Genomic DNA, 26,317 nt, shown 5'->3' with positions numbered 1-26,317 from the left:
ATTCTGCCAGAGTTCAGCGATACAGCAACAGCAGGGACAATGAGCGATTTGACCTTGTTCGTCTTTAGTAATCACCCGCTCCCCTCATGTCACCATCCTAACACCGAGGCTATCACTCACCTCCCCAACACACGCCTCAAAATACAGTAGACTTAAATCCTCCTGTAGAACATCCTGTGAAAAATCGTTTTCCTTTCCCATCTATCCTTGAAGTACCCTCTGCCCGCAATTGAATAAAAGTCAAGCTGTGCTGCTGCCGCTGCCTCTGCTAATAAAGTTTTCTCTGCGAAACCCTCTGAAAGATTTAAGAAGGGAAAGATGCACGAGGTTGCACAATATTTGAACTGCACCATATGAGTGCTCTCAGCAAATATGTGTTAAGAGCAAAGGTCCAGCGATGGTGCCATCTGTATTCCAACAGGATGCGAGATGTCACCAGGTTCCATGGGAGCTGAGATTAATTGGCTGCTAGAGAATATTGATGTGACATTTAGCAGTGGAGAAATATCATCTAGGTAATGGCAGAGGAGCAGCATTATGGCTAAGGATCATTCATCCTGCCACCGGCTGACAGACAGGTCTCACTGCCTTCCCAGTCTCGAGAGGCACTTTGTGTTTCACGGATAAAAATCTAAATCGTTGCTCCGTTCAAACCATCTGCATGAGCTTAGGTGGAAAAAGAGTTTATTTAGATTTTCTCTTACTGTAAGTTTGTTTTTGTTTTTGAAAGAGGATTTTGAAGTAGTCAGATTTTCCCCAACTTTTAAGAGTTTGTGTTTCATATAGCACAAACACTTTACACCCTGAGGAGACATGCGCTGCTCTTCTTTGCTTGCTACAAAGCCTGCCCTTAAGACTTGTAAGAGCTCTAATACGGCGGTCCCCAACCCCCGGGCCACGGACCAGTACCGGTCCGTGAGTCATTTGGTACCGGGCCGCGAGAGTGAGACTCGGGTGTGAAATGTATGGTTTTCAGGGTTTTTAGCGTTATTTTGTTATCGGTTTTTTTTTTTTTTTTGACTCTGTTTTCCTGGGTCTTTTCACGTGTGTTATGAATAAATCTTCTTTTTTTCGGTACCGGTACTAGTTTCATTTTGTTGTATTTATCCGCGACACCTTAAAGGCCGGTCCATGAAAATATTGTCGGGCACAAACCGGTCCGTGGCGCAAAAAAGGTTGGGGACCGCTGCTCTAATACACAATTAATTTATGGGTTTTTTAAGTTATTTCAAACCAGATAATAATAAAATAACTCAATTTTAGCTTGTTTTTTATTTTCTGAAGATTAAATAAAAATTAAAGGCAGGGGTTATTCTTCAGCCACTTCTGTGTTCTGTGTGTCACATTTACGACAGTGAAAAAAGGTTATTTTTCTAATCTTCCTGTGCATGCGAAGGACATTACACTGAATTCTAAATTCACCCATTCACTCAAATAGCATACACAGTATACTACAGTTTTATTCTGTTCATACCACATTTTTCCAATCCCAAATACACACACCGTTGGACACACCAGGGCACTTTTTCTCCTTTTTTTTGTGGAGTTGTATCTTGCCCAGAGATTGGAGGAACCCCAATAACCCCAGTTAGCATTCCCTGTAAACCTCTGTCCAAATGGATTGCACACCAGTAAAAAAAAAGCCACTGACTGACAGACAAGTGTGTGAGGGATCCAGCAAGCCCAGATCTTTTTTATTTGAATAAGCTTCCTAGTATGCGCTGTTTGAGGCTAGTGCTTCCAAATGAAAACGCCAATGACTAGCAAATATATCTTTAAAAGTATAATTCGAATGTGCTCCCATGAGGCATTTAACAGTGATGTGATGAAAAATAGAGCTGAAGTGTTTCTGTGCTGTTTCCATGGTGACCCCTGTCAGTATTTTCTTGTCTTCCAAATATTACAGCAAAGAAGATAATGATTTAATCTCGAGATGTGTATTTCTGTTATTCTCAAACATGTATAAAACATTCAAAAGGTAAGCTTGAGTCCTAGTTCCTGTGTAGGTCATCCCAAATCCACACAAATGCATACGGTACCAGTGGATCTCCAAAAAATTAGAATATTCTGACTTAGTTTTTCATAATGTAACTCAACTTTTGTATTAATCACACATCTAAACATGATTGTAATAGTTCCATGATTTAAAAAAGCATTTACAATACAGAAATCTCCAGCTTCTAAAAAGTGTGTTCATTTATACACTCAGTACCTGGCTGGCGTTGCTTTACCACAAATTACTGCATCAGTACAGTGTAGCATGGAAGCGATTAGTTTGCGGTCCTGCTGAGGTGTTACTGAAGCTCAGGTTGCTTTGATGACAGCAGCTCGTTTGTATTTTTGGGTCGGCTTCTCATCTTCCTCTTGAAACAAACCAGAGATTCTCTGTGGGTTTCAGGTCAGGTGAGTCAGCTGCCCCATCAACCATCATAATAACACATTCAGCAAATCATTATGTAGGAGTTTTGGCACTGTGGGCAGAATCCTGCTGGAAAAGGAAATTGGCATTTCCACGAAGCTTGTTAGCAGATGGAAGGAAGTGCTCTAAAATCTTCTGGTAGATAGCTGCGTGCAGATGACACGGCACTCCAAATCATCACAGACTGCAGAAACTTCACACTGGACATAAAAGACCTTGGATTCTGTCTCCATTATTCCTCCAGACTCTAAGATGTTTATTTCCAAATAAAATGAAAAAAATTGCTTTCATATGTGGATCACAGGACTGTGGACCGAGCAGCAGTCCTGTTCTTTTTCTCCTTAGCCCAGATAAGAATGCTTCTGACATCTCTGGATCAGAAGTAGCTTGATATTAAGAATGCAGCAGTGTCAGTTTTGGCCGGCGGTCATAGGTTCTGTCCAATAATATGACGCGAGACTGGAGTAAAAGACATCCATGGATTGGTACTTTATTAAAGAAGGAGCATGATAACAGCACAAACACTAACTACAACTAAACAAAATGGCTTCCTTTTATACTCTACCTTTTCAGGTGAGCATCTGGAATAGCCCAAGTATGGGGGTTAACTAATCAAAATGGACACATAACCCTCCACACAAACAAACATACAATAACATTAAAGCACATCACAAACATATACATATTTCCAACACATACTATAAACAAACCAATAACATAAGCTTCACCCATTTCTATCTAAATTAAAACCCTCTTTATCCATACTCCCTAACCTGGCACACTGGTCTGCTCCAAGAGCTCTTAAACAGGTGATTGAGCCGCTTTCACTCTTTTGCTCCACATCCTGCAAGAAGCAACTAGGACAGGTGAGTACCTTTACAAGTTCTCATTTCACATACGTTTAGGTTATTGATAAATGATTAACTGCAAACAGCTCTAACTTTGGCTCTTCTCCGACACAGGTAGGATGGCCAGTCCCACTGTCTCTTTTCTGTTACAAGCTGTCAATTTAATTGTATATCAAATAACCTAATAAAAGACTCCAAAAGATCTAATGTGTTTCCTTTATTACCCTATTTTAAATTCCCAATCCAACAATTTATTATTAACCATACCGACCAGGTAATGGAACCCCTGGTCTCCATTACATTTCCTCCCCCCTTCTCCTTAGACCACTGTACTTCAATCTTCATACATACGTGAAAGACAGTCTGCAACACAGTTAGATTTGCCTGGACGATACCGCACTGTGAAATCATAGGGTTGCAATGACAAATACCATCTCGCAACACGCATGTTGTTCTCCTTCATCTTGTGCAGCCACTGAAGGGCACGGTGGTCTGTCTCCAGGGTGAAATGTCTGCCTAGAAGATAGTACCTCAGTGACTCCACTGCCCACTTCATAGCAAGACACTCCTTTTCCACGGTGGAGTATCTAGACTCTCTGTCCTGAAGCTTTCTGCTGAGGAAAACAACTGGGCGCCTCACTCCCTCCACCTCCTGCAGCAGCACGGCTCCTAAGCCTACTCCAGAAGCATCTGTCTGCAGTGTGAAAGGCTGAGTGAAATCCGGGCTGTGTAGAACAGAATCACCTGTGATGGCTGACTTAAGGTCAATGAAAGCACTGTCACAGTCTTTTGTCCACTTGACCTTATTCGGCGCCGACGCTTTTGTCAAATCCGTGAGAGGTGCTGCCCTCTCTGCAAAATGGGGGATGAATTTACTGTACCAGCCCACTAAGCCTATAAATGCCCGCACCTTCTTCTTGGTTGTAGGAACTGGATATGCATGGATTGCCTCCATTTTCCCCACCTGAGGCTTCACCTGTCCATGTCCAACCACATATCCAAGGTACTCCACCTGCCTCTGTGCGATCTTACACTTGTGAGGATTGATAGTAAGACCAGCAGATTTGATTAACTTTAAAACGCGTCGCAGGTGAGCCACATGCTGCTCCCAGGTCTGACTAAATATCACAACATCATCTAGGTATGCTGCAGCAAAGTCTGACACATCCCTCAAGACCTGGTCCATCAGCCGCTGAAACGTTGCTGGTGCCCCTTGGAGACCAAATGGCATCACCCTGAACTGAAACAGCCCAAACGGGGTTTTGAAGGCCGTCAGTTCCTTTGCCTCTGGAGCTAGGGCCACCTGCCAGTAGCCCTTGCTTAGGTCAAGAGTGGTAATGAACTTACTTCTCCCCACCCTTTCCAAGAGCTCATCAATACGAGGCATTGGATAGGGGTCAAACTTTGAGACAGAGTTGAGATATCTCAAGTCAATGCAAAACCTCAATGTTCCATCCTTTTTCGGGACCAGAACAATTGGGCTGCACCATTCACTCGCTGATGTTTCAATTATCCCAAGTGACAACATTAGGTCAATTTCTTTCTTCAGCTGTGAAACCAGGCGTTCAGGAATCCTATAGAATTTTCTACGGGGTGGAGCATTATCCCTCAAGTGAACTTTGTGTTGTACCAGTTTTGTAAAACCAGGTTTTTCCTGGAACAAATTTGGATCCAGAAGAGCCCTTAAATCTCCCTGCTGGGAGGGCTTAAGATGGGCCAGTGACACTAAACTTGGCCCTGATTTGCCTGTGGGAAAAAACTGTTCTCCCTCCTCTTCGTCCTTGACTACCCGAACAAGACAATGCTGTTTTACCTGCTGCGTGGACTGCATTGGCAATTGCTGCTGCTGCGTGATGGGTTGCTGCTGCTGCTGCGTGAATTCTTTTAACAGGTTAATATGGAAGACCTGATGTTTCTTCCTCCTGTCAGGCATGTACAGCTCATAGTTAACATTGCCAAGATGTTTTGTAATTTTGTAGGGGCCTTGCCACCTGGCTAGCAGTTTGCTGTCTGTCGTAGGAAGCAACAGCAACACATGCTGTCCTGGTTGGAATGTTCTTTCCCTGGCCTTCTTGTCATACCAGGTTTTCTGCTTGTTTTGAGCCACTTTCATGTTTTGCTGTGCCAGTATTGTCATTTGTTCTAGTCTCTCTCTCATTTTCAGCACATAAGCTATTACATTATCTCCATCAGGCTCTGGATTCTCCCATTGTTCTTTCAGCAGGTCGAGTGGACCTCTCACTTGACGGCCATAAAGCAGTTCAAATGGTGAAAATCCTGTAGAGGCCTGTGGCACTTCGCGATAGGCAAACAACAAGTAAGGCAGCCACTGATCCCAGTCTGAGCCAGTCTCTGTTACAAATTTGCGCAGCATGTTCTTTAGTGTCTGGTTAAAACGCTCTACTAGTCCATCTGACTGGGGGTGGTAAGGGGTGGTTTTAATACCTTTTATACCAAGTAATCTATATACCTGCTGTAGGAATTTAGACTGGAAATTTGTGCCACAGTCTGTCAGGACCTCTTTAGCTATACCTACTCTAGAAAACAACTGCAGGAGACAATTGGCAACCTGTCTCGCTTTCACTGATCTTAGGGGGAAAGCCTCAGGATAACGAGTGGCATAATCACAAATGACCAAGATGTAACGATTACCTGATGAGCTTCTTTCAAGGGGCCCCACTACATCCATTCCTATTCTTTCGAAAGGTGTATCTATGACAGGCAATGGCTGAAGATGGGCACGGGCCACTCCTTTATTTAGGGTGAGCTGACATATCTGACACGACTTACAAAACTGCTGTAGTTGAGTGTACATGCCAGGCCAGACAAAACGGCTTGCAATCCTATGTAGAGATTTCTGAAAACCAAGATGGCCTGCCCAAGGTACAGAATGACCAAGTTCCATGACTTTGTTTCTTAGTGCCTGTGGTAATGCTATGGCTTCAGTCTTGCCTTTACACTCATAAAGGACACCATTTCTCAACACATAGGTTGCATCTGCCAACACATCTACTGTCCCTCGCACCTGTCCATCAACCTCCGACACCTTATCAAACCAAGATCTTAATGATGGATCTGCCCGTTGAAGTGAAGAGATATCTGGTGGGATATCAAGTTCGAGAGGGAGGTTGGGGCTCTGGTCTACACCCTCTAACCTGGATGAACCCCTAAATTTTTCTCTTCGTCTTTGCGCTCGAGATTTAGCTGGTTTTGCTGGGCCTACTTCTATTTCTTCATCATAGAAAGGTAGCTCTTTTAACGGGTCATTTGCACTCTGAGCTCTTGTGGTGATCAAACTGGGGATTGCACTTTCTGGCTGTGCCTGCAGAATAATGTCTTGCTTCTGTACGTTGTGGTCCTGATCTACATGAACTGTATGCAAATGTCCCGGAACTTCATTAGACACCAAATCTAGCAGTGTAGGTATATCTAAGCCCAATATCACTGCATATGGTAGTCTGGGTGCTAAAGCCACTGGCAGAAGAAATGTCTGGCCACCTACAGTCAAATACACCTCAGCCATGGGATAATCCTTCTCATCACCATGTACACAGCTTATTTTAGTCCTTGTGTCGCTCCATAGCTCTCTTGGTACTAAACTAGCCAAAACCACTGACTGAAAGCTCCCTGTATCTAAGAGTGCTTCTTCACGCTGACCATTAACAAGTACAGGTGTTGTTCTTACTGCTTCATGATCAGGACCTGGCAATGTGGGTCTGGGGGCTGAGCACAAAAGGGATGGCCGACTTTGTGTTGTTGCTGGGCATGTATACTGAGTGTGGCCTATCTGGTTACAGTGATAACATCTAACATCTGATTTTGAACCTGAATGTGACTTTTTAGTGTTGTTACTTTTACCAGAAACAAAATGTCTGCTTCCAGGATAACTTCTACTCTGGCCTATACCACCACTCCTTACACCCCCATCAGACTTACTTTGTCCAGTCATGAAGCTGTCCTGGCCAAAGGTGGTTCCTCTCGCTCCTGTTCTGGCAGAGATGAAGATTTCCGCTAGCTGTGAAGCCTCCTCTGCAGATTTGGGGGCACGTTCCCTGATCCACACCTCCAGATCTGGGTGGACCATCCTCAGAAACTGCTCCAAGATCATCAGTTCAGAAATGTCTTTCACTGTAGATTTTTCAGGTTTCGCCCATTTGTAAAACATATCTTTTAATCGCACATAAAGTTCTCTTGGAGTTTCACCTGGGTGCATATCCAGGGCTCGAAACCTTCTTCTGTATGTGTCAGCAGTTATTTCGTATTTAGCAAGAATGGCATCTTTTACTTTATCATAGACTTCCGAATCAGCAATGTCCATATGCACATAAGCACTACGTGCTTTACCAGTGAGCAGAGGTACGAGTCGAACAGCCCATTCTTCTCTCGGCCAACGGCAAACTTGAGCCATTCTCTCAAAAGTAGTGAGAAAATGCTCAATATCATCATCTGGAGTGAGTGGCAACAACTTGGGATCTCTCTGGTGAAATGGTTCCTGTCTTGGCAGAGACCACATCTGCTGACCAGTCAGACTAGGCCCCTCATCAGGTTCACCTCCCTCCTCGATTTGGTTGTCCTCTTGTTCCTGCTGCTGTTCTGTCATTTCTTTTACTTGAACTTGCATTTGCTGAAACTGGTGTTGCATACTTTTCCATCTTTGTTCTTGTCGGGCTGATTCTCTGTCCATTCTCTGGTCTCTTGTTGCTTGAGACTGCATCAATGATTTCACCAGAGCTGTCAGTTCATCCAGTCTATCGCCAGGTTTAGCTCCTGCTTTAGCCACTGGATCAGCTGTAGCACCTTCACCATCCTCTGCCACTTCATTACTGTCATTCTTCTTTCCACTTCTCGTCATCATATTTACCTCATTCATTAGAGGCAGCACTCCTGACACCACTTGTCAGTTTTGGCCGGCGGTCATAGGTTCTGTCCAATAATATGACGCGAGACTGGAGTAAAAGACATCCATGGATTGGTACTTTATTAAAGAAGGAGCATGATAACAGCACAAACACTAACTACAACTAAACAAAATGGCTTCCTTTTATACTCTACCTTTTCAGGTGAGCATCTGGAATAGCCCAAGTATGGGGGTTAACTAATCAAAATGGACACATAACCCTCCACACAAACAAACATACAATAACATTAAAGCACATCACAAACATATACATATTTCCAACACATACTATAAACAAACCAATAACATAAGCTTCACCCATTTCTATCTAAATTAAAACCCTCTTTATCCATACTCCCTAACCTGGCACACTGGTCTGCTCCAAGAGCTCTTAAACAGGTGATTGAGCCGCTTTCACTCTTTTGCTCCACATCCTGCAAGAAGCAACTAGGACAGGTGAGTACCTTTACAAGTTCTCATTTCACATACGTTTAGGTTATTGATAAATGATTAACTGCAAACAGCTCTAACTTTGGCTCTTCTCCGACACAGGTAGGATGGCCAGTCCCACTGTCTCTTTTCTGTTACAAGCTGTCAATTTAATTGTATATCAAATAACCTAATAAAAGACTCCAAAAGATCTAATGTGTTTCCTTTATTACCCTATTTTAAATTCCCAATCCAACAATTTATTATTAACCATACCGACCAGGTAATGGAACCCCTGGTCTCCATTACAAGCAGTTTTATCCTGTTCCTGAAGATTTGTGTGATGGTGGCTCTTATTGCACCGTCACCAGCCTCAGTCCAATCCTTCTGAATTTTCCCAGGTTGCTCAAATAGACTTCTCTTCAAGGTTCAAGGTTCAAGGTTCTTTATTTGTCACATGCATAGTTATACAAGTATAACATACAGTGAAATGTAGCCTGACACGCTCCTCGACATGTGCAAAAATGGGGGGGGGGGGGGGGGTGTAGAGGAAGAACATTATATATATATATATATATATATATATATATATATATATATATATATATATATATATATATATATATATATATATATATATATATATATGATGTGGAGGGTGAAGGTAACGGTAACGGTGGTCCCCGTGGTAATCGGAGCACTAGGTGCAGTGACTCCCAAGCTAGGCGAGTGGCTCCAGCAGATCCCGGGAACAACATCGGAGATCTCTGTCCAGAAGAGCGCAGTCCTGGGAACAGCTAAGATACTGCGCAGGACCCTCAAGCTCCCAGGCCTCTGGTAGAGGACCCGAGCTTGAAGGATAAACCGCCCGCAGGGGCGTGCTGGGTGTTTTTTTATATTTATATATATATATATATATATATATATATACATACATGCATATAGTATATACACTGGGTGAATGTGCAGAACTAGCAGCAAGCAGGTGAATTCTGTACATTAATATGAATAGACATCTGACATCTTAACAATCATGTCAAGGCAGTGGTCATCCCCGTTGCTTGTGCACCTTTTCCAGAAACACTTTCCCCTACCTGTCATCTTAGCATTAACATGCTTTCATACAGCACTTTGTGAACAGCTGGCCTTTTCCCCAGTAGACCTTGGCAATGTTTGTTATCTGGACTGTCAAGTCTCTCAGTTTTGGCCTTGATCGTATTTACCTGTTCTGAACTAGACCAACACATACACAGTATTTGTATTGTTTGAGTGGTAATTTACTCAAATTCAAAATAAAATATTCTAATCATTTAAAATACTGCACACTAAATACTATCAGCCAACAATCATCCAACTGAAAACATAAAAACAGAAATATTTCACTTTATGACTTTATCAATATAGAATATTAAAAAAAAGAACCTTTAAAATATTCGTATTTTTAGGTGCTCTACTTAAAAACGAAATATATACGAACCCAAGTGAGAGAACAAAATCGACCTTGCGTCATGCTTGGTTCTGCTGCTCGGTCCCTTACATGTACCAGCTCCCTCTTCTCAATTTGTTGAAGTGCGATTGGTTGGGTACACTATTCTTATTAGAACACTTTCCATGTTCCTGCTGGGACATTATCTGTACGCATACGAATGAACTTAATGTGAATGAGGATTATCCATTGTCCCGCCTTGCCGTTAATCATATTTTTGCCTACAGCTAATCTGTAATGAGATTTTCCTTCAATCAGAATGTCCAGACAGCTCCCGCAGAGCTTCCCACAGAACCAGCCCAGTCTTGTCTGATATTAAAAGGCCCTTATGAGCAGGAAACGGCACATGTGTGCAAGGCTGTGTGTGCGCTAATGCCTTAGTGTAGTTCATGTCTGGTTGCACAGACACTTGGCGCAAATGGCAAATCAGCCACAATGTTTAAAACACCTATGTTATATTGTGTAGATCCCCCTTCCACAATGGGGCGCGATGTTGGCCCACCATAGATCTGGCTGCTTGCTGTTTATCTGCAGGATGTTCAATCGGATTGAGATTTGAGGAGTTTGGAGGCTGAGTAAATGTCTTAGAATTTTTGTGTTGTTTCTCGAGCCATTCCTGAGCAGTTTTTTTCCCAGCTTTTGAGATGAAAGGTGGATGCTATGACGTCTAATCTGTCTGGTTCAAAAAGCAGATACAAAAATACACAGGCGTACGAGAAACTGGGTCAGGGAACTGCGATCAATATGGGACTCAACAGCACCAGTAGCTTCTCATTCCCTGACAGACAAGACATTGTCACTGTTGTAGGAGCATGCACCAATTCACAACTTTGCCCCACTCTACAAAAAACCAAGAAACTCAATTTGTAGAACAGCTGATAAGCAGATAAGATTTAAAAGTTTTTTCTTTTTTCTACCACCTGGCCGTATCGATTGTAAGGAGGGATGGAATTAAGTCAGCTTCTTTGACTTAAAATCACATAAAATCTCACCTAATCATATAAACGTTTAAAATAAAAGATGTTTGACGTGTACTTAGCTGGGGCTGTTTCTGCACTGTCAGTGGCACAGCTTACTGGAACACCTAAATTGGAACAATGCCATCATTAATTTTACTAACATTTGTGGTTTTCCTGCCACAGTGAATAAAGATGTCTGCAACAACAGTGGTTAATGAGTTTCAAATGCCCATCGTTTTACCAGGTAAAAGCACCTGATCAAAGACACTGAATAGGATTTTGGATTAAAAGCGACAACGCGCATATGATACATTTTATTCTTTAGCCTTGTAGAAAAAGCATTTTGACAGGGAAGAAAATAGATACAGCCAGGTTTCAAATTTTAACATTGCTTGAGACGGGCAATCTATCACAGTACACAGCACGTCTGTGTCTGCTATTATTCGTGTTATAGTTAGATACATGTGTGCATACAAGCCCATCCGAATGACTGTAACACCAACGTAACTCGGCAGTTCGAAAATGACTGAAAAAAATGAATTCAGGCATGAAAGTAGGTTTGATGGTCCACATCCATTTAAAGTATCTGAAGGTTGATTTTATGGTAGATTGCAATGTGTGAAAACTGGTAAATTCAAATTCAAATTTTAAAGCAACCAACTTCATGCTTAATGATACCAAAATATGTAAACAAAAACTTTCATGGTCTTTGGCTCCAAGTGCACCTGTTTCTTTTTATTGCAAATGGTGCAATTAAGAAATTCTGCAGCTCTAACCATTAAAAAAAACAAAATCTATACTTTAATGTTGTTGTTTTTTTTTTATAGCCCTACAATGGATCGGTGACCCTCTCGTCGGCTGGAATAGGGTCCAGCACAACTATGACAGCACAGATGGGCTGTACTGAATCTAAGTTTACCTGATTTTCCCTTCAATATCATCTTCTTCCATGTCTATGAATTGCTTTAAGGGCTACTGCTCCATTTAAATTTTTCCCAAGAAATCCTGTGACCACTTGCCTATGCTCTGTAATTTCATTATGAACCTCACACTTGAGCAGAGAACAACTTCTCTGTCAAACTGACCTGTTGAGGGCTTTCATTCATCATGACAGCTGAAACTGCTATCTCTCAGCTGCTGGGTTTACAGTTTGCATGAAGGGTATGCAATAACTAAACTCAAAGATGGTATATCAGGTTAGAAGCGTGACCACAAGTATGCTCGTCCTTTTTCACCCCCCTGGATCAGATGAGGGTTATGAGGGAGAACAGCCTCTGCATCGTCACTAAACTGCTGGCCAAATGTGTTTCTGTGGTGTTCTCATGTTCTCTAAAATTAACTATAATGGTCACTACCTTGAAACTCTGGAGCAGATCCAGGGGGCATCTCAAAAGCAAAACACAGAAGTGGTCAAATGCAGTTTTCACAGCAGCCAAGAACAGCAGCATTGCTGGAAGTTCTCCCGAGGTGAGCAGGGAGACGAGCTGGAAAAGAAGATTGATCCAATTTAAATAGGGTAGGTTTTTCTTATTACAGGTAGAATTGTAAATGTTTTTGTTTTTATTTCATCTTGATTCAACCAGCTGGCAAAACGTGAGGCTTGAACTTCTTCACCATCAGTGTGGTTCAGTATTGAAGCATTTTCAAAAGTCTTCTACATTTTCTGCTATGTAATAGCTTTTTTCATTCACACTATGAATTAATGACTTTAATGATGACGGCCACTGAACTGAGAGTCCTAAATGGAATGTGGCTATAATTAATATTAGTTAGAACTATGCTTTCCTGTTGTGACGCTTCGCAGCATGCCAAAATGTCTGTAGTGTGTGCAAACAGACTGATTAGTGATAGGCAAGAAATTGCTCAAGCTGAGTGTGAGAGAGGAATGATGCCTGAGCAGTAACAGGATAAAGCTAAATCCCCTGTTAATAACCATAGGTGCTTTATTGTATCATTCCAAGGTTGTATCTCTGCTTTGTCATACATTCAAAGAAAATGCAGCTGTATCCAAAAACATAAATAAATGTCTGTTAAATTTAAATATTTTTATAGCCAATACATGTAAAATGTCAGGATTGCTGCACTGGCACAATTTTCATTTTAAAGTTTGCCCCTTATTTTCTTTTGTTGCCAGTGTACTTAAATTGAATAAAAGCCGACATAAACAGTACGCACAGACCAATCCCGGTATGTCCTTGTGTCCACCTCTTCAGCAGTGCTGGTAAAAGGTTAAAGTGTGCTGAGGAGCTTTTAGTCATTAAAATTTTGCAGTTTGGATTCAATTGAAAAAACACATTGAAGGCAAGACAGAATAAGAGCAAGAAAGCAGCACTCCCATTATATCACAGGTCAGCTGTTTTTCTATTACTTTTCTCGTCTTATTTGGGCAGCGGGGGAAAGGAGTGTATGGGAGAAAAGGAGCTGATAGAAAGAGGAGTAATGTCTCCATAGCTCCACTGCACACTCATATTTCTTTTATCTCTCGACCCTGTTTTGTGTTTCGCTTTTCAGTGTTTCAGGGCCAGTGGCCATCTGAAATTAGATTTCTTAAGGTACCCACATATGTGGGTGAGGTTCACACACAGATGCGCAGTGTGGGTGTTCGTGTCCGCTTTACAGATGCAAAAAAAAAAAAAGAGTGTACATGAGCGTCCATCTCTCTGGCTTCTTCGATCAATTTAAGTTGAAGAAATTGGATTGCCAAGTTTGCCGGTTTACTTTTTTTTTATAGGGGACTTCAGAAGTAGAAGTACAATATGACAAAATGCAAGTGAGAAGTTGTGTTTTAAGGTGTAATATGAGTAGTGTGTGTGCCTGTGTGTGAGTAACCCCTCATCAATCTCTGGCTGCTTGCTTTCTGATTTACCTCTTCCCTACTCTGGTGAGGAGATGCTGCCTTCACTAAGCAATGACTCATCCTTCAGTGAGAAAAAAATTCTGTGTGTGTGTGTTATGCATGTCTGCATGTGCACCTTAAAGAACATCTGCTCCTTTCATTGGAGAGCTTTTGTCCTTGTAACCACAATGCACACCGTTGATTGATGTCTTTGTTACCCTAAAAAAGAGACACAAAAAGACAATTAAGTTAAAAATAAAAAAGGCTTTAATTTTGAATTATGTTCACCCTGACTTTTTGTTTGTATGAATCCTATATTTTGTTGAGCTGCTCAGAAAATAATCTAAATCATCAACTATTTTTGCAGAGCATAAATAGGTAAGTCGTCTCGTGCCACATAAAGGTTTAGAGCTCAAAGGACGGCGTAAATATAATCCCAGTTATATAAAACCAAGTTTCACTCCAAAAATTCTATTTACTTTGGAAATAAATCGAATGTCTGTAGAGATCTAATTTAATGATTTCCTGTATGCGCCCTCAGAAGGTTTCCTGCATGTAGAGTCAGCACTAGATGACACAACTTGGTGAGATTGATATTTTTCCTGTGCTGTCTCTGCTGTGTGATAGCTTTCTATTTTACCTTTTATGTTCAGAAAAAAAAAAAACCCTGAAAGAAGGGAGAGTATAACATAAACCGTGCAAGTACAATACAGTAATAGGGGCATTTTCAATAGTGTCTTCTCATAGGTTGACTATTTCAATTTAGTGCTGCATTTTTCACCAATTTCCTCTGCTTTGAAAGATTTTACACTTCTACAGAAATGCCTTGTGTAGTCATATGAAACTTGTGAGTTATTTTAACTGTCATGGAGGTCGGTTACTAACTGTCGAAAGTAATAGAAGCATGTGTGGAATTGTTGTGACTGATAAAACTGTAAATAATAGGTGTAACAGATCAAACGGTTAGCCGGAACATCTGGTATCCAGCAGCACAATTTTACAGTTAACGGACATTCACTCTGTAGGTTGTCATATCCACATGGCAGATTTTAGCTTATCAGCATAAGAAGTGAGTCTTTCTTTTTTAAATAACATACAAAAACAGCTGACACACAACATTCAAGTATGCACAAAAAATATGAGGACAAAGTTTATTACAGTTGTTTCCGGTAAATGCTCACGTAGGTGTTTGCAAATGTATCTTCATCTTTAATGCAAAGCTACTGGAGTACTTTGCTTAGTGCTCGGTTAGCTAGCTTCCCTGATGTTCACTTTCAGTGACCTAACTCCTACCAGAGGAATATTTGAAGGGAATGTTGGTGTGAATATGCACTGTGGCAGCAAGATGCTGTGGGCTCCAGAGTTGAAAGCACAGTAGCACACATTGTGTCCTCCTCCTCTCTACTCAGTAGCCTCACAAAGACTCTCAGAGGCGTCAGCATTGCCAGGGGCCTGATTGGCTTTGGACAGGCTGCATGATTTTAAGGTTTATTATCATAGGGACTCTCCTTTCATGCCAGCAAACACATTCAGATATGCCACTGTACAATTGGCATTTTGATTTGTTTGTGTATGCATGTGCATCACTATATGTTTTTCTCTGGGAACATGTATTGTGTAACACAGATTGAGGATCAACAGCTATTTACTGTCTCTTTTGATTTGTTAGCACCACTCGCAGCAATGTCTTTTGACCAGTCTCAAACTCAGTTGTGTGGCCAACACAAACAATTAAAGACATGCCCACTGTGATCTTAGTTTCATTCTTTCATTATGGATCAGCAACAGCAGGGGCCCTAATTACTTGTGTTGGCTTGCTGAGAGAATGAATGGGCACCGACTCAACCACAGGGCCAAAACAGGAACCCCAGGGGTTTAGATGAGCTGGCTTCTCAGAGTCAGCATTGGCAGGGAATCTGACTTCCTCTATTTCTGTCTGTTTATTGTCATTAGTTCTCATTTGTTAGCTCACTTTGCCTTTCCAAACTTTCCTTCTGATTGACTCTTCCTGTTGTTTTGGGATGTATTAGCTTGTTTTCCCATTTTCTTTTCATTTATGTTGCTAACCAGGGAGGCAGTCAGGATCTTTTGGTGTCCTTTGCGATCCACCAATCTAATTTCTGACTTAAAAATAAGTTTAGGACATCCACCTGCTAACTGAGACACCAGTCTCTGTCAGTACCCAATGAAGATAAAGTTGGTATTTTATTTAGCACACAGCTGATTTCTAAAAAGATTTGCAAACCAAACTGAATTTTTCATACTGCTCTGAGGCTTGTGGAGCCCCTTTCTCTTCTCCAGCTTGTCGTAGACTTCTCTCTGACCTGTGTCTTGTCTCTTCTGTATTGCAGCTGGGGACAGAGTGGACCGCTCCAGGCGAGTTTAACAAGTTCAGGTCCCAGTCTTCGAAGTCTGTGCAGTAAGTACCTCTGACAACCACACACGTATCAGGATGGCAAAATGATTTCACTTTCTCAGCAGTAGAGAGACCAAAAGGGCACAAGAATCTGATGGAGGATCTCCCAGGAAAGGTTTTGCCGGATGTTTTGTTAGTTTCACCTTGTAAACCTGTCAGTGTGTGTGTATTTGTGCCATCATAGCAAAATGCAGTCTGTATACACTGTAGGGGGAAGTACCTAAACACAATTCGGAATACTTGAAAGCTGTTAGCAAGACCATATATGTACTAAGAGTCAGGATGTGAATATCTAGTCTTCCATGGTTGTTTCTGTTAAATAGTCTCTTTACCTGTTAAGCAGCAGTCTGCAGCAATTGCTGTATTTGCACATTAATATTACTCTACAACCTAATTTATAGCAATAAAGGTAATCTCTAGGTAGATGCAGATATTATCAAGGAACATGATTTTTGGTACTGGTTTCTGTTTGCAGTCTGACTAGTACAGAACAGTTGTGTTTGTGTAGGTCAGTCGTGGGGGAACTCCAGGCCTCAAGAGCCGGTGTCCTGCTGGTTTTAGCTGTGTCCTTGAACCAACACAGCTCATTTGTATGGATAAATTACATCATCAACATGTCTTGAAGTTCTCCAGAGGCCTGGTAATGAACTAATAATTTGACTCAGGTGTGTTGACCCAGGGTGAGATCTAAAACCTGCAGGACACCGGCCCTTGAGGCCTGGACTTCCCCACCCCTAGTATAGGTTTTGCTTCCTATGGAGAGCAAAGGAAGAAACACATTTACCAAAATGCAAACTTGAAACCATCAGCCAATATCTGACAAGATTACATTTATAAACAATAACTGGCACATAAAACAGGAAGCCTTGGTCCTGCAACCCTACACTACAACTTCTCACATATAAGAAGAAAGTGTTCCCTGGAGACTGAAGAGCAGATCTTCTATGCATGTTTTGTATGCATGCTAGTACCTATATCTATAGATGAATTACCATTCTGTATAAGAAGTGCTCTCAGGTGTCGACAGTCTTAATCCTGAAAGTACTCTCTTTCTCAGTAAATGTAAGATGGAGAGGCATTAAACTATCCAGTCCTCGACACATCTTTCTCCCTAATGTTTACATGATGACTCACTGAGTTCTTGGGCCACACCCATCTTCAAACTCTCCTTTAATATTGATCTTTAAGTTTTCAGACTCCATCTTGCATGGTTGTGAGACTCAGGTTGACAAGCAAATAGACAGGTGACAAAGTACTCAAAGCTGCTTCTTTTGTCGTAGTTCTTACTACACTACCTGTCTCCAGAACCCAATTTTTATGACAACAGAGACATACAGACAGCCACAGATTCACAAAGTGAACATAATATCTGCCGCATTGTGATTGTAAGCACTTATCCGCATCCACTTTGCTTCTGAACTCATTGTTAAGTTTATATGATTGTGCAGGAGAACCGATTCTAAAAGCTCTTGTTCCTTTGGGTTGCCTCATTTGCCCGACTGAATGAAGCACAAGTGTTGGCCTAAATTATTCAAATCACTGGTGTTTGGGGTGAAGTTAAGGGATACTTGGATCTTTTAAATGTAACAAATTAGGTTATGAACAATTATAACAATACAGTGTAGAAAGAAAGCTCACATTCTGTGTGGGTTGTCTTAGTTCTTACCAGGGCATAAAATTAGAGATGAACAACAATACATGATGTATTACACTGTGTAATTATTTGTTTAACAAAAATAAGCCAAAATGCAGAAGCGGTGAGTGCAATAAATAAATACTCTCCATGATTGAATAGCTTTCATAGCTGCTTTGAGCAGCAATAACTTGAAGCAACTTAAAGTAATCTTTTTTCTTTTAATCCATCTCTTATGTCATTCTGGAGGAATTTTGGCCCACTCTTCTTTACAACATTGCTTCGGTTTATTCAAGTGTGTGACAATTCATTTATGCACAGCTCTCCTAAGGTCCCAACACAGCCTTTCAGTTGGGTTGAAGTCTGGCCTTTGTCTGGGCCACTGCAAGACTTTAATTCTTTTATTTTACAGCCGTTCTGTTGTAGATTTGCTGCTGTGCTTGGGATCATTGTCCTCTTGCATGACCCAGTTTGCCCAAGGCTTTAGCTGTCAGATAGACAACCTCACATTTGACTATAGAATACTGTGGACAGTGGAGAAGGAGTTCATTGTCGACTCAATGACTGCAAGGTGTCCAGTTCCTGTGGCTGCAAAGAAACCAAAAATCAAAATAATGATCCCTCCACCACAGTCCTGACAGTTATAATGGTAAATGGCCTGTATTTATATAGCGCTTTACTAGTCCCTAAGGACCCCAAAGCGCTTTACATATCCAGTCATCCACCCATTCACACACACATTCACACACTGGTGATGGCAAGCTACATTGTAGCCACAGCCACCCTGGGGCGCACTGACAGAGGCGAGGCTGCCGGACACTGGCGCCACCGGGCCCTCTGACCACCACCAGTAGGCAACGGGTGAAGTGTCTTGCCCAAGGACACAACGACCGAGACTGTCCAAGCCGGGGCTCGAACCGGCAACCTTCCGATTACAAGGCGAACTCCCAACTCTTGAGCCACGATTGGTATAAAGTGTTTGTGCTGTTGTGCTGTGTTTGGTTTTCACCAAAACTGGTACTGTGCATTATGGAGATGCTGCATCTCCACTTTGCTCTCATCTGTCCAAACGACGCTATAAAAACTATTTGTTCAGATAAAACTTGTCAAATCTAAACCATGCTGCCATGCTCTTTTTAGGGAGAAGAAGCTTTCTCCTAGAAAGCCAAACAAATTATACATTTTCAGTCTTCTTTTAATTGTACTCTCATGAACTTTAACGTTTAACATGCTAACTGAGGCCTTCAGACTCTAACATTTCTCTGAACATTGCTCGGTCTGACCTTGGGATGAATTTGCAGGAACGTCCACACCTGGATTTGAAATTGTTTGGAAATTACCATATAACCCTTCGCCAACTAATTGGCAGAAACAATTGCTTCTTCAAGAGCATTGCTGTTGTCTGTACTCTTTGGTATTGTTTTAACACACACCTGAATGCTCCAGACCAGCAAAAACAAAGAAAGTGACAGAACATACAGTGTGATAACATCAGAAGTGTTGGTTGGATGTGTAAATGGACCTCTGAGGTGACGCTCTAAGTCCGTGTAGGTGTTCAGGTAACACTGACAAATGTCTCACTGGATCTAGTGGAAGTTTGAAATCATAGATGCATACAATGCATAAAAAAAATACATGCATACATACCATAGAAACATGCATAAAAAAATCAGAGGCCCAGATTATTCCCGTCCCAAAGGCCATTTGTGTAACACTATACAGCTGTTTTTGAAATTCAGTTTTAAAATAAAATATACTGAACATGATACTTCCAAACGCAGCTCTATATTATGATTGAAAATAATAATGGTACTATGAAAATCAGTCATGCCTGCTTGCCATTTTATATCCCCAGTGTGATGGTTCCATTATCAAAAGAAACCACATCCCAAGCTATGAAAATCCAATGAGATGGCACACATTAAGGGAATATGTTTCACAATGAACTTTACGTTCTTTATATTGATTACAGTATTGATTTTACATTACAGTTTATTCAGGCTGACTCTCTCCATCACACCAGCGTCTAATCATATATTGAATTCTCATCGTTACTGGTGCTGAATTTTTTTTCTTGTTTTTTGTAAAGCTATACCCACGCACACAGTTTAGTCTCTTGTGTGTTTGTACAGTCTGTTCTTATTCCAGGTCTTCATGACAAAAAAGTGGTAGTGTGGTTCTTGGCTGGAAGTTACACATACGTAACACCTCAGTGTGTGTGCTTTTAAATTGTGTTTGCTTTGGAGGTTTTGGTAGGTTATCGTCACGGTTTGTGCCTACGTGCTTTTGTTTTTTGGCAGGTTTGTTATGTGTAGGTTGTTTTTGTGACGGGATAAAACCAAATCATAATGCTGAAGTCCTTTTTATTCATGAATGTTGTATGTGCAAGTGTTACTTTATCTCTGTGCGTAGGATTAACTGGGTCTGGTTAGCACGGAAAGCTCACCAGCCTACGAGGGAGAGCAAAGAGGTGACAAAAATGAAATGGAAGAAGAGACAGAAGGATGCGGTTGAAAGTTTTTCTATTTTCTTTTCCTGTCTGACAAGTATATTGCAGTCTCCCACAATAACAAGACAACAACAAAGCAACCAAGCGTGAAGGCAGATTATGACAGGAACATTAAAAAGGTTGTGCAGCAGAGGAATTTGAGTGTGACACTTCAAGTTTTGTGACCTGTTACTGTGTTTCTGCGTGTGAATGTATTTTGCATCTGCTTAAAAGTATTTTGGGTGTGTTGTCGTTATTTTTTTTAACTTATGCCAGTCAAGGGGAAGTGTTCAAGAGAACAAGGCTGGACTGCGCATTGTCTATCCCAATGAAATCTGATATAACGATGATTAACACACAGCAGTTGTTGCCTTCATCTACCTCTCCGAAAGCGTTTAATGTTTCCTGGCCTTGATGTGTAAAGTGATTTATGATTTCTCTGTCATGTCATTATTTATTTATTTATTTTGTTCGTCCCAGACATGAAGCAAGTTGAAAATTGTGCGCTTTTAAGCTTGATAACTGAAGTCAAATCTATTTTGATTTTATAGCTGCTCACTTTCACTTGCTTTAGAGGAGCCATGTCAAAGAGGACATGAAAGTCAGTTTCAATATAATTATACAAAATCGGTTTTGCTATTTCATGTGTGGGTGTACATCAGAGAACATGTTCATACTTTTGCATGCAAAAAAATACAGGCCTGTCTGCATTAATGTGAATGTGCTTGTTAAATACTGCACCATTTGAAAGTCTGCTCTGCAGCTAATGGCTTTATTGTGGGACCTCAAAGCAAAACAAAATTAATTTGTCATTTTCCGCATGTTCCCTGTGCTGCCCCGTGCAACTTGCATCCCTCACACACCATTGCACTCGATCTGTTTGTGGCAGGATATCCTCCCAAACGTGGCAAATCTGTGCAGAAGGATTAATTGCCATGCCTTCATAAGAAGGTATTCTTCAAATTAGATGGGATGGAATTGAAATGAGCAAATTAGCAGTGCAGAAGCGAATAACATATCGCTTTCCGTCTATTTTTTATTTAAAAAAAAGAGACGACGTGAGCAGCTGTTATTATCGCTCATTAGATTTTATAACCTGGTAATTTCAAAGATCTGTAAACCTGATAAAATCAAGGAATAATCGAACAAAACTAAATGATTTCAGTGTTCCCGGGTTTTTATTACACTCAATTTCGTAGATGGGCACTGCGAAAATTATAAGTCATTACACATGAGGCCCTTGTCAGCCTGATCTTCTTGTACAATTTGTTATTGGAGAATAAGTTCAGGGCCATTTGAGCCTATTTACAGACTTCATTCTGCCATAGCTAAGTTCTGCACAAAGCCTTAATCAAAACTGCAATTTAAAACAGCTCTCACACTGCTGCTGTTCTTGGTTTTATTCATAGTGGGCTCAGAACTAGATGGAATGAGACAGCGCTATATTAAAATGGAGTCTAAAAGAGTCAAACAGTACAGAGCAGAACGGAGCCAAACAGAGAGCAGCCGTCAGAAATGTAATTGAACAGAGGAGAGCAGAGTGAAACACAGACACTCCTACGTTAGCAAGGTTGTTTCGTTTTTTTCACACTCTGGACTGTGGTTATTTATATGTCTTGGTTCATTGGACCTGTACAGCAGATTGTAGTAGAGTTGAGTGAACAGTGACTAATGGCTGCTGCAGGGCTGAATCATATTGTCAGAGAATGAAACATATTGTTGTTGAGAGGTTCACTTTAAACTCTTCACTTGGCTGTTGGAGGTCTCCATACAATGCAATCAGAGGCAACTGCAACTAGAAAACGTACATCCACAGAGTTAAGCATATTTAAATAGATGGACAGGCACACATAAAACAGATCAAATCAAACATGTAGTCATCTTGGATAACGTGCTTTCATCTGCCACATCTTTCCCTTCAAGGATCGCTCACGTTTGTTGCTCGTTTTTTGTGGTCCACTCTTTCTCTCTTGCTGAACCTCGTGTCATAGTGACAATAACAGTGCAACATTGAATTAAAAGCAGTAAAAGGGGAAGAAGTAGGAATGCTTTCTCTGTGTGCACGCAGTTCAAAGACCAGCTGGAATGATGTATTTCTCACATGTTGGCCTTCCTGTTGCCATGAAGTGTGGAAGTTCATCCTAGGTGGCAGTTTTAATAGATGTCATCCACAGTCATCTACACCACCTGGCTATCAACTCCTGGAGGTGATGACTCATGCTATTAGTGAGTGGGTGTATTTGTGGTTAATATGATTAAGCTTATTAAAATTTGAAAATAGAGGGTGTTGATATTCTCTTTCAGCCCTTTCCTTGCTTTCAAGACACTTTTTAGTTCCTCATTGAAATAGATCCAAGTAAGGATTTGTGTAAGCATATCATCAAATGAATTATAGTACCACCACAAAAACCAATTTTTAGATTTCTGGTGACATGCTCGTTTTTTGGAACACAATATAAATAATATTTGATCATCATTTGACAGCTACTCTTTTATTTGTGAAGAACAATAGAAAACATTTGACAGCTCCAGTTTCTTTAATATGTCCCCACATTCATTTTCTGCCTTACAGAAAGAAGGTTCTGCTGTTTAGGCTCTTTCTGTGTCAAGTTTGCATGTTCTTGCAGAGTCTTGGTGGATTTTCCGCAGGTTCTCTCGTTTTCTGCCTGTGATGGTGATCCATCCAGGGTGTTTTCCTCCTCTTGGTATACACTCGGGGAGTTTCAACACCAGAATCTGAGTCAGCAGTGCTCTACTGTGTTTAATCAAATGACACTAAACATAGAACATATTTTGTTGTTACATTTCTGTGCATTTAAAATCAAACTTTAAAAACATCAAATCAAAGTAAGAAGCACAAAAAACTTTTTTTTTCTGATGCCAGCAGAATATGTTGTTTTGACTTTTAATCGAATAACAGTGTCAATTTGAGATAATTTTTTATCTGTCTCCGCCTCTGCTGTGAATTGATAGTTTGGCAGTGCCTGCTAGGTGCTGTCACAACAGCTTGATGAGTGACAGTGAAGTAGTCAGATAAGGAACTCGGATAACCCTGTCAACACTATCTCGTCTCTCTGAAACCGCTAACAGAGCCTCAGGCTGCACACACAACACCAGGGCGTGATTGACATTTATTAAAATTCTATAAGTTGAACCATCCTGAATTCAGACCGAGCTGGGCTGCTGCTCTGCTCGATTTTAGAACATTTTTTGGCTCTCAAATTGGAACGTGATTGGCAATTAGTTGAAGATTAGAAGTAGTATGATGGGTATAACCATGGATGATCAGCCATCTGACACAATGGTTTCTTGATAACCAAGAAAACTTTGCCCTCAGTGTTAATAAGACCAAGTAGCTGATCGTGGATTTCAAGCAGACAAGGAGAGAGCATGACCCCGTTTACATTAACAGAACCTCAGATGACCATCACAGAGGATCCCAAACGGTCCACATGCACACCAATAATATGATGAGGAAGACTCAACAACCCCTGTACAACCTCTGGCACCTGGAGAAATTTAGCGTGAGCTCCAGCATTCTCAGTTCCATTGAAAGCATCCTGCTGTGCTGCTGTATCATCTTGTACAAAAACTGCACCGTAGAGGAATGCAACGCACTTCAGAGGTGATTTTCCTGCCCTCCAGGAGATACACAAGCATTGATGCACTGCCCAAACCCAATGGATCATAAAAGATACTCACCACCCTAACTCACCACCTTTAGTCACATGAGTTTATTATCCTATTTTCAGACATGTACTTTTTTTTGCATTTGCATTTGCACATTTCCAAAACGTGGTGCCTTATTGTGTTCCTTTTTATTGGGAGCTATTGTGCTGCTAGTCTGGCTCATCCATTTCTTTGCTTTTGTAAATCTGTATGTGGCAGTATTGCTGAATCGGAATATCATTTTAATTGCTGAAAAAAATCTTGCCAGCACCACAAGTTATTATTGCTTTGATTTTTTTTTTTCATTGAATTAGAATTTTTCTTTTCAGTTAGTTTATTAGTTTCCAGAGTAGATTTGCATATTTGGGGTATTTCACGGTATTTCTTTGAAAAAGTTCAGTTTTTATTAGTTTCAGGGACAAAATTTAAGAAGTTCAGAACAGGTATTGTAATACAAATACAACAGTGTGAAGAGGTAGTTGTACGCTGAAAAGAACTGAAAAAGGTTATGTGTATATTTATTATATGTGGTTTTGATGTGAAAAAAAAGTTTCACTTAATTTTTGGTGCATTTAGTTTTTGCTTTTTGTGATTTGTATTTTTATTTAATTTGTTAAAGTATTTACATTTTTTCAGTTTGAAATTTTTCAGTTAAAGTAAAAGTTCCATTGCAAAAATTGAATCAAACACTGTGCCACAGTCTGTGTGGGAGTGAGAAAGTGGACCCAAATGCAGACACTGGAGAAACAAAGTATGGTTTAAACAAAAGGCGAGCCGTTTATTTGGCTGAAAATGCTGAAAACCTAAACTGGGTAATAACTAATAAACTATGAAAACTGGGATGAGAGACAAGGACGTGGAACTAAACAGCTACATGCGACTATGGAACTATGAAATAAACTGAACATGAACGTGATCAGTAAGAAGAACTCTGAGACATGGTGTGGCTAGACATGAAACCAAACCGACGACCTGACAAAGACTGAATGTAAACACACAGATTAAATACACATAAGGGTAATGAGGAAAGTGGAAACACATGGGGAGACACAGCTAACACAAACGAACATAATGATGCACAGGGGAAGAGTATAACTAAGCACACTGAATAGAGAGAAACAATACTTTCAAAATAAAACAGGAAACATGGAGAGACATGAACTGGGACACGCAAGCTTGACACGAGACAGAGGGAGTAAGAGAGAGAGAGGGACACAGAGGAGAGACACACAAGGGGAACATAGAAAAAACATAAACCAGACTAAAACTTAACAAAGACAAACTAATAATAATAATAATAGAACTTAAAGTTTTGAAATAACTAATACAAAACAACTCAACTCTACCCTTAACTTAAGAACAGGACATGATTTTAACATAATATTAACATAAGAAATCAACAATAAAAAATAACAGAAAACGCTGGGTCACAGAACCAGCCCCTGGCACACTGACTGTTTCCTTAACTTTTAGTGCGAACCTTCTGTTGAATGCAGAATGCTGAGAATCGTTTCCTTCAGTCTGTAATGCCTCGAATCAGAAATGGTTGTTTCTGAACTTTGGCAGTGATGTGATGAGAAGCAAAGGTCGAAAATGATTCTAAGGTTGTCTGTGATACCACATTTGGCATTTAGAAGGAGCAGTATTCAATTCATAAGCTCCAAATGCCATTCACACTCAAATCTTCCAAAGACACATGGATCTGTTCTTCAGTTTGTGTGAGTACACATGTGACATGTGATGGATTTTTTGTTTTTACTTCTTCTTTACCACCTTTTTTCTTCTTCCTTTGCATTTTTACTTCTATTTCAATAGTTTTGTTTTGTTTTGTTTATATGCATGACTTGGTAAAGAACCTCAAGGACTGATAGTAACTGGGAGGAGAGAGTCCACTGCACCTTTTGCAGCAACACTGTGTGAAACCTAGTGGAGAATGACCAGTTATTTCTCTATGGGATCTCTCAGTATCTATAATTGAATCATTTAAGCACTGTTGGCTATTAGCTGGTGAAGAGATTTTAGTACTTTGAGAGAGGAAAGTGTAGAGATTTTTGCACATGACATCATAGGAATACAGATTTAGCGCGCACACGAGCTGAGCATTGCATCTTCTGGCTTTCATGATATGCTCTGAAAGACTTTTTTCTGGCGTGGTTTTGATCCATTTTTGCCCATCGAGGGACGTATTACTGAAAATCAATAAAAGAATGTTATGAGTGATTACCATTTTCCTGTGA

At 40.7% G+C, this 26,317-nt stretch overlaps 1 protein-coding gene across 1 annotated transcript in view; it reads left to right on the top strand.

The window, feature by feature from the left end:
- The window catches only part of b4galnt4a (beta-1,4-N-acetyl-galactosaminyl transferase 4a), a 156,268-nt gene that overhangs the window by 96,986 nt on the left and 32,965 nt on the right, over window positions 1-26,317 (top strand). The window contains exon 7 of the mRNA XM_026176454.1: window positions 16,226-16,293. Coding sequence (XP_026032239.1) covers window positions 16,226-16,293 — 68 coding nt within the window. The remainder of the gene's footprint in view (window positions 1-16,225; window positions 16,294-26,317) is intronic.

Source organism: Astatotilapia calliptera, chromosome 7 (genome assembly GCF_900246225.1).
Source record: "Astatotilapia calliptera chromosome 7, fAstCal1.2, whole genome shotgun sequence".
Taxonomy (NCBI): domain Eukaryota; kingdom Metazoa; phylum Chordata; class Actinopteri; order Cichliformes; family Cichlidae; genus Astatotilapia; species Astatotilapia calliptera.
Note: the sequence above shows the minus strand (reverse complement) of the source record. Positions and strands in the feature narration are given on the sequence as shown.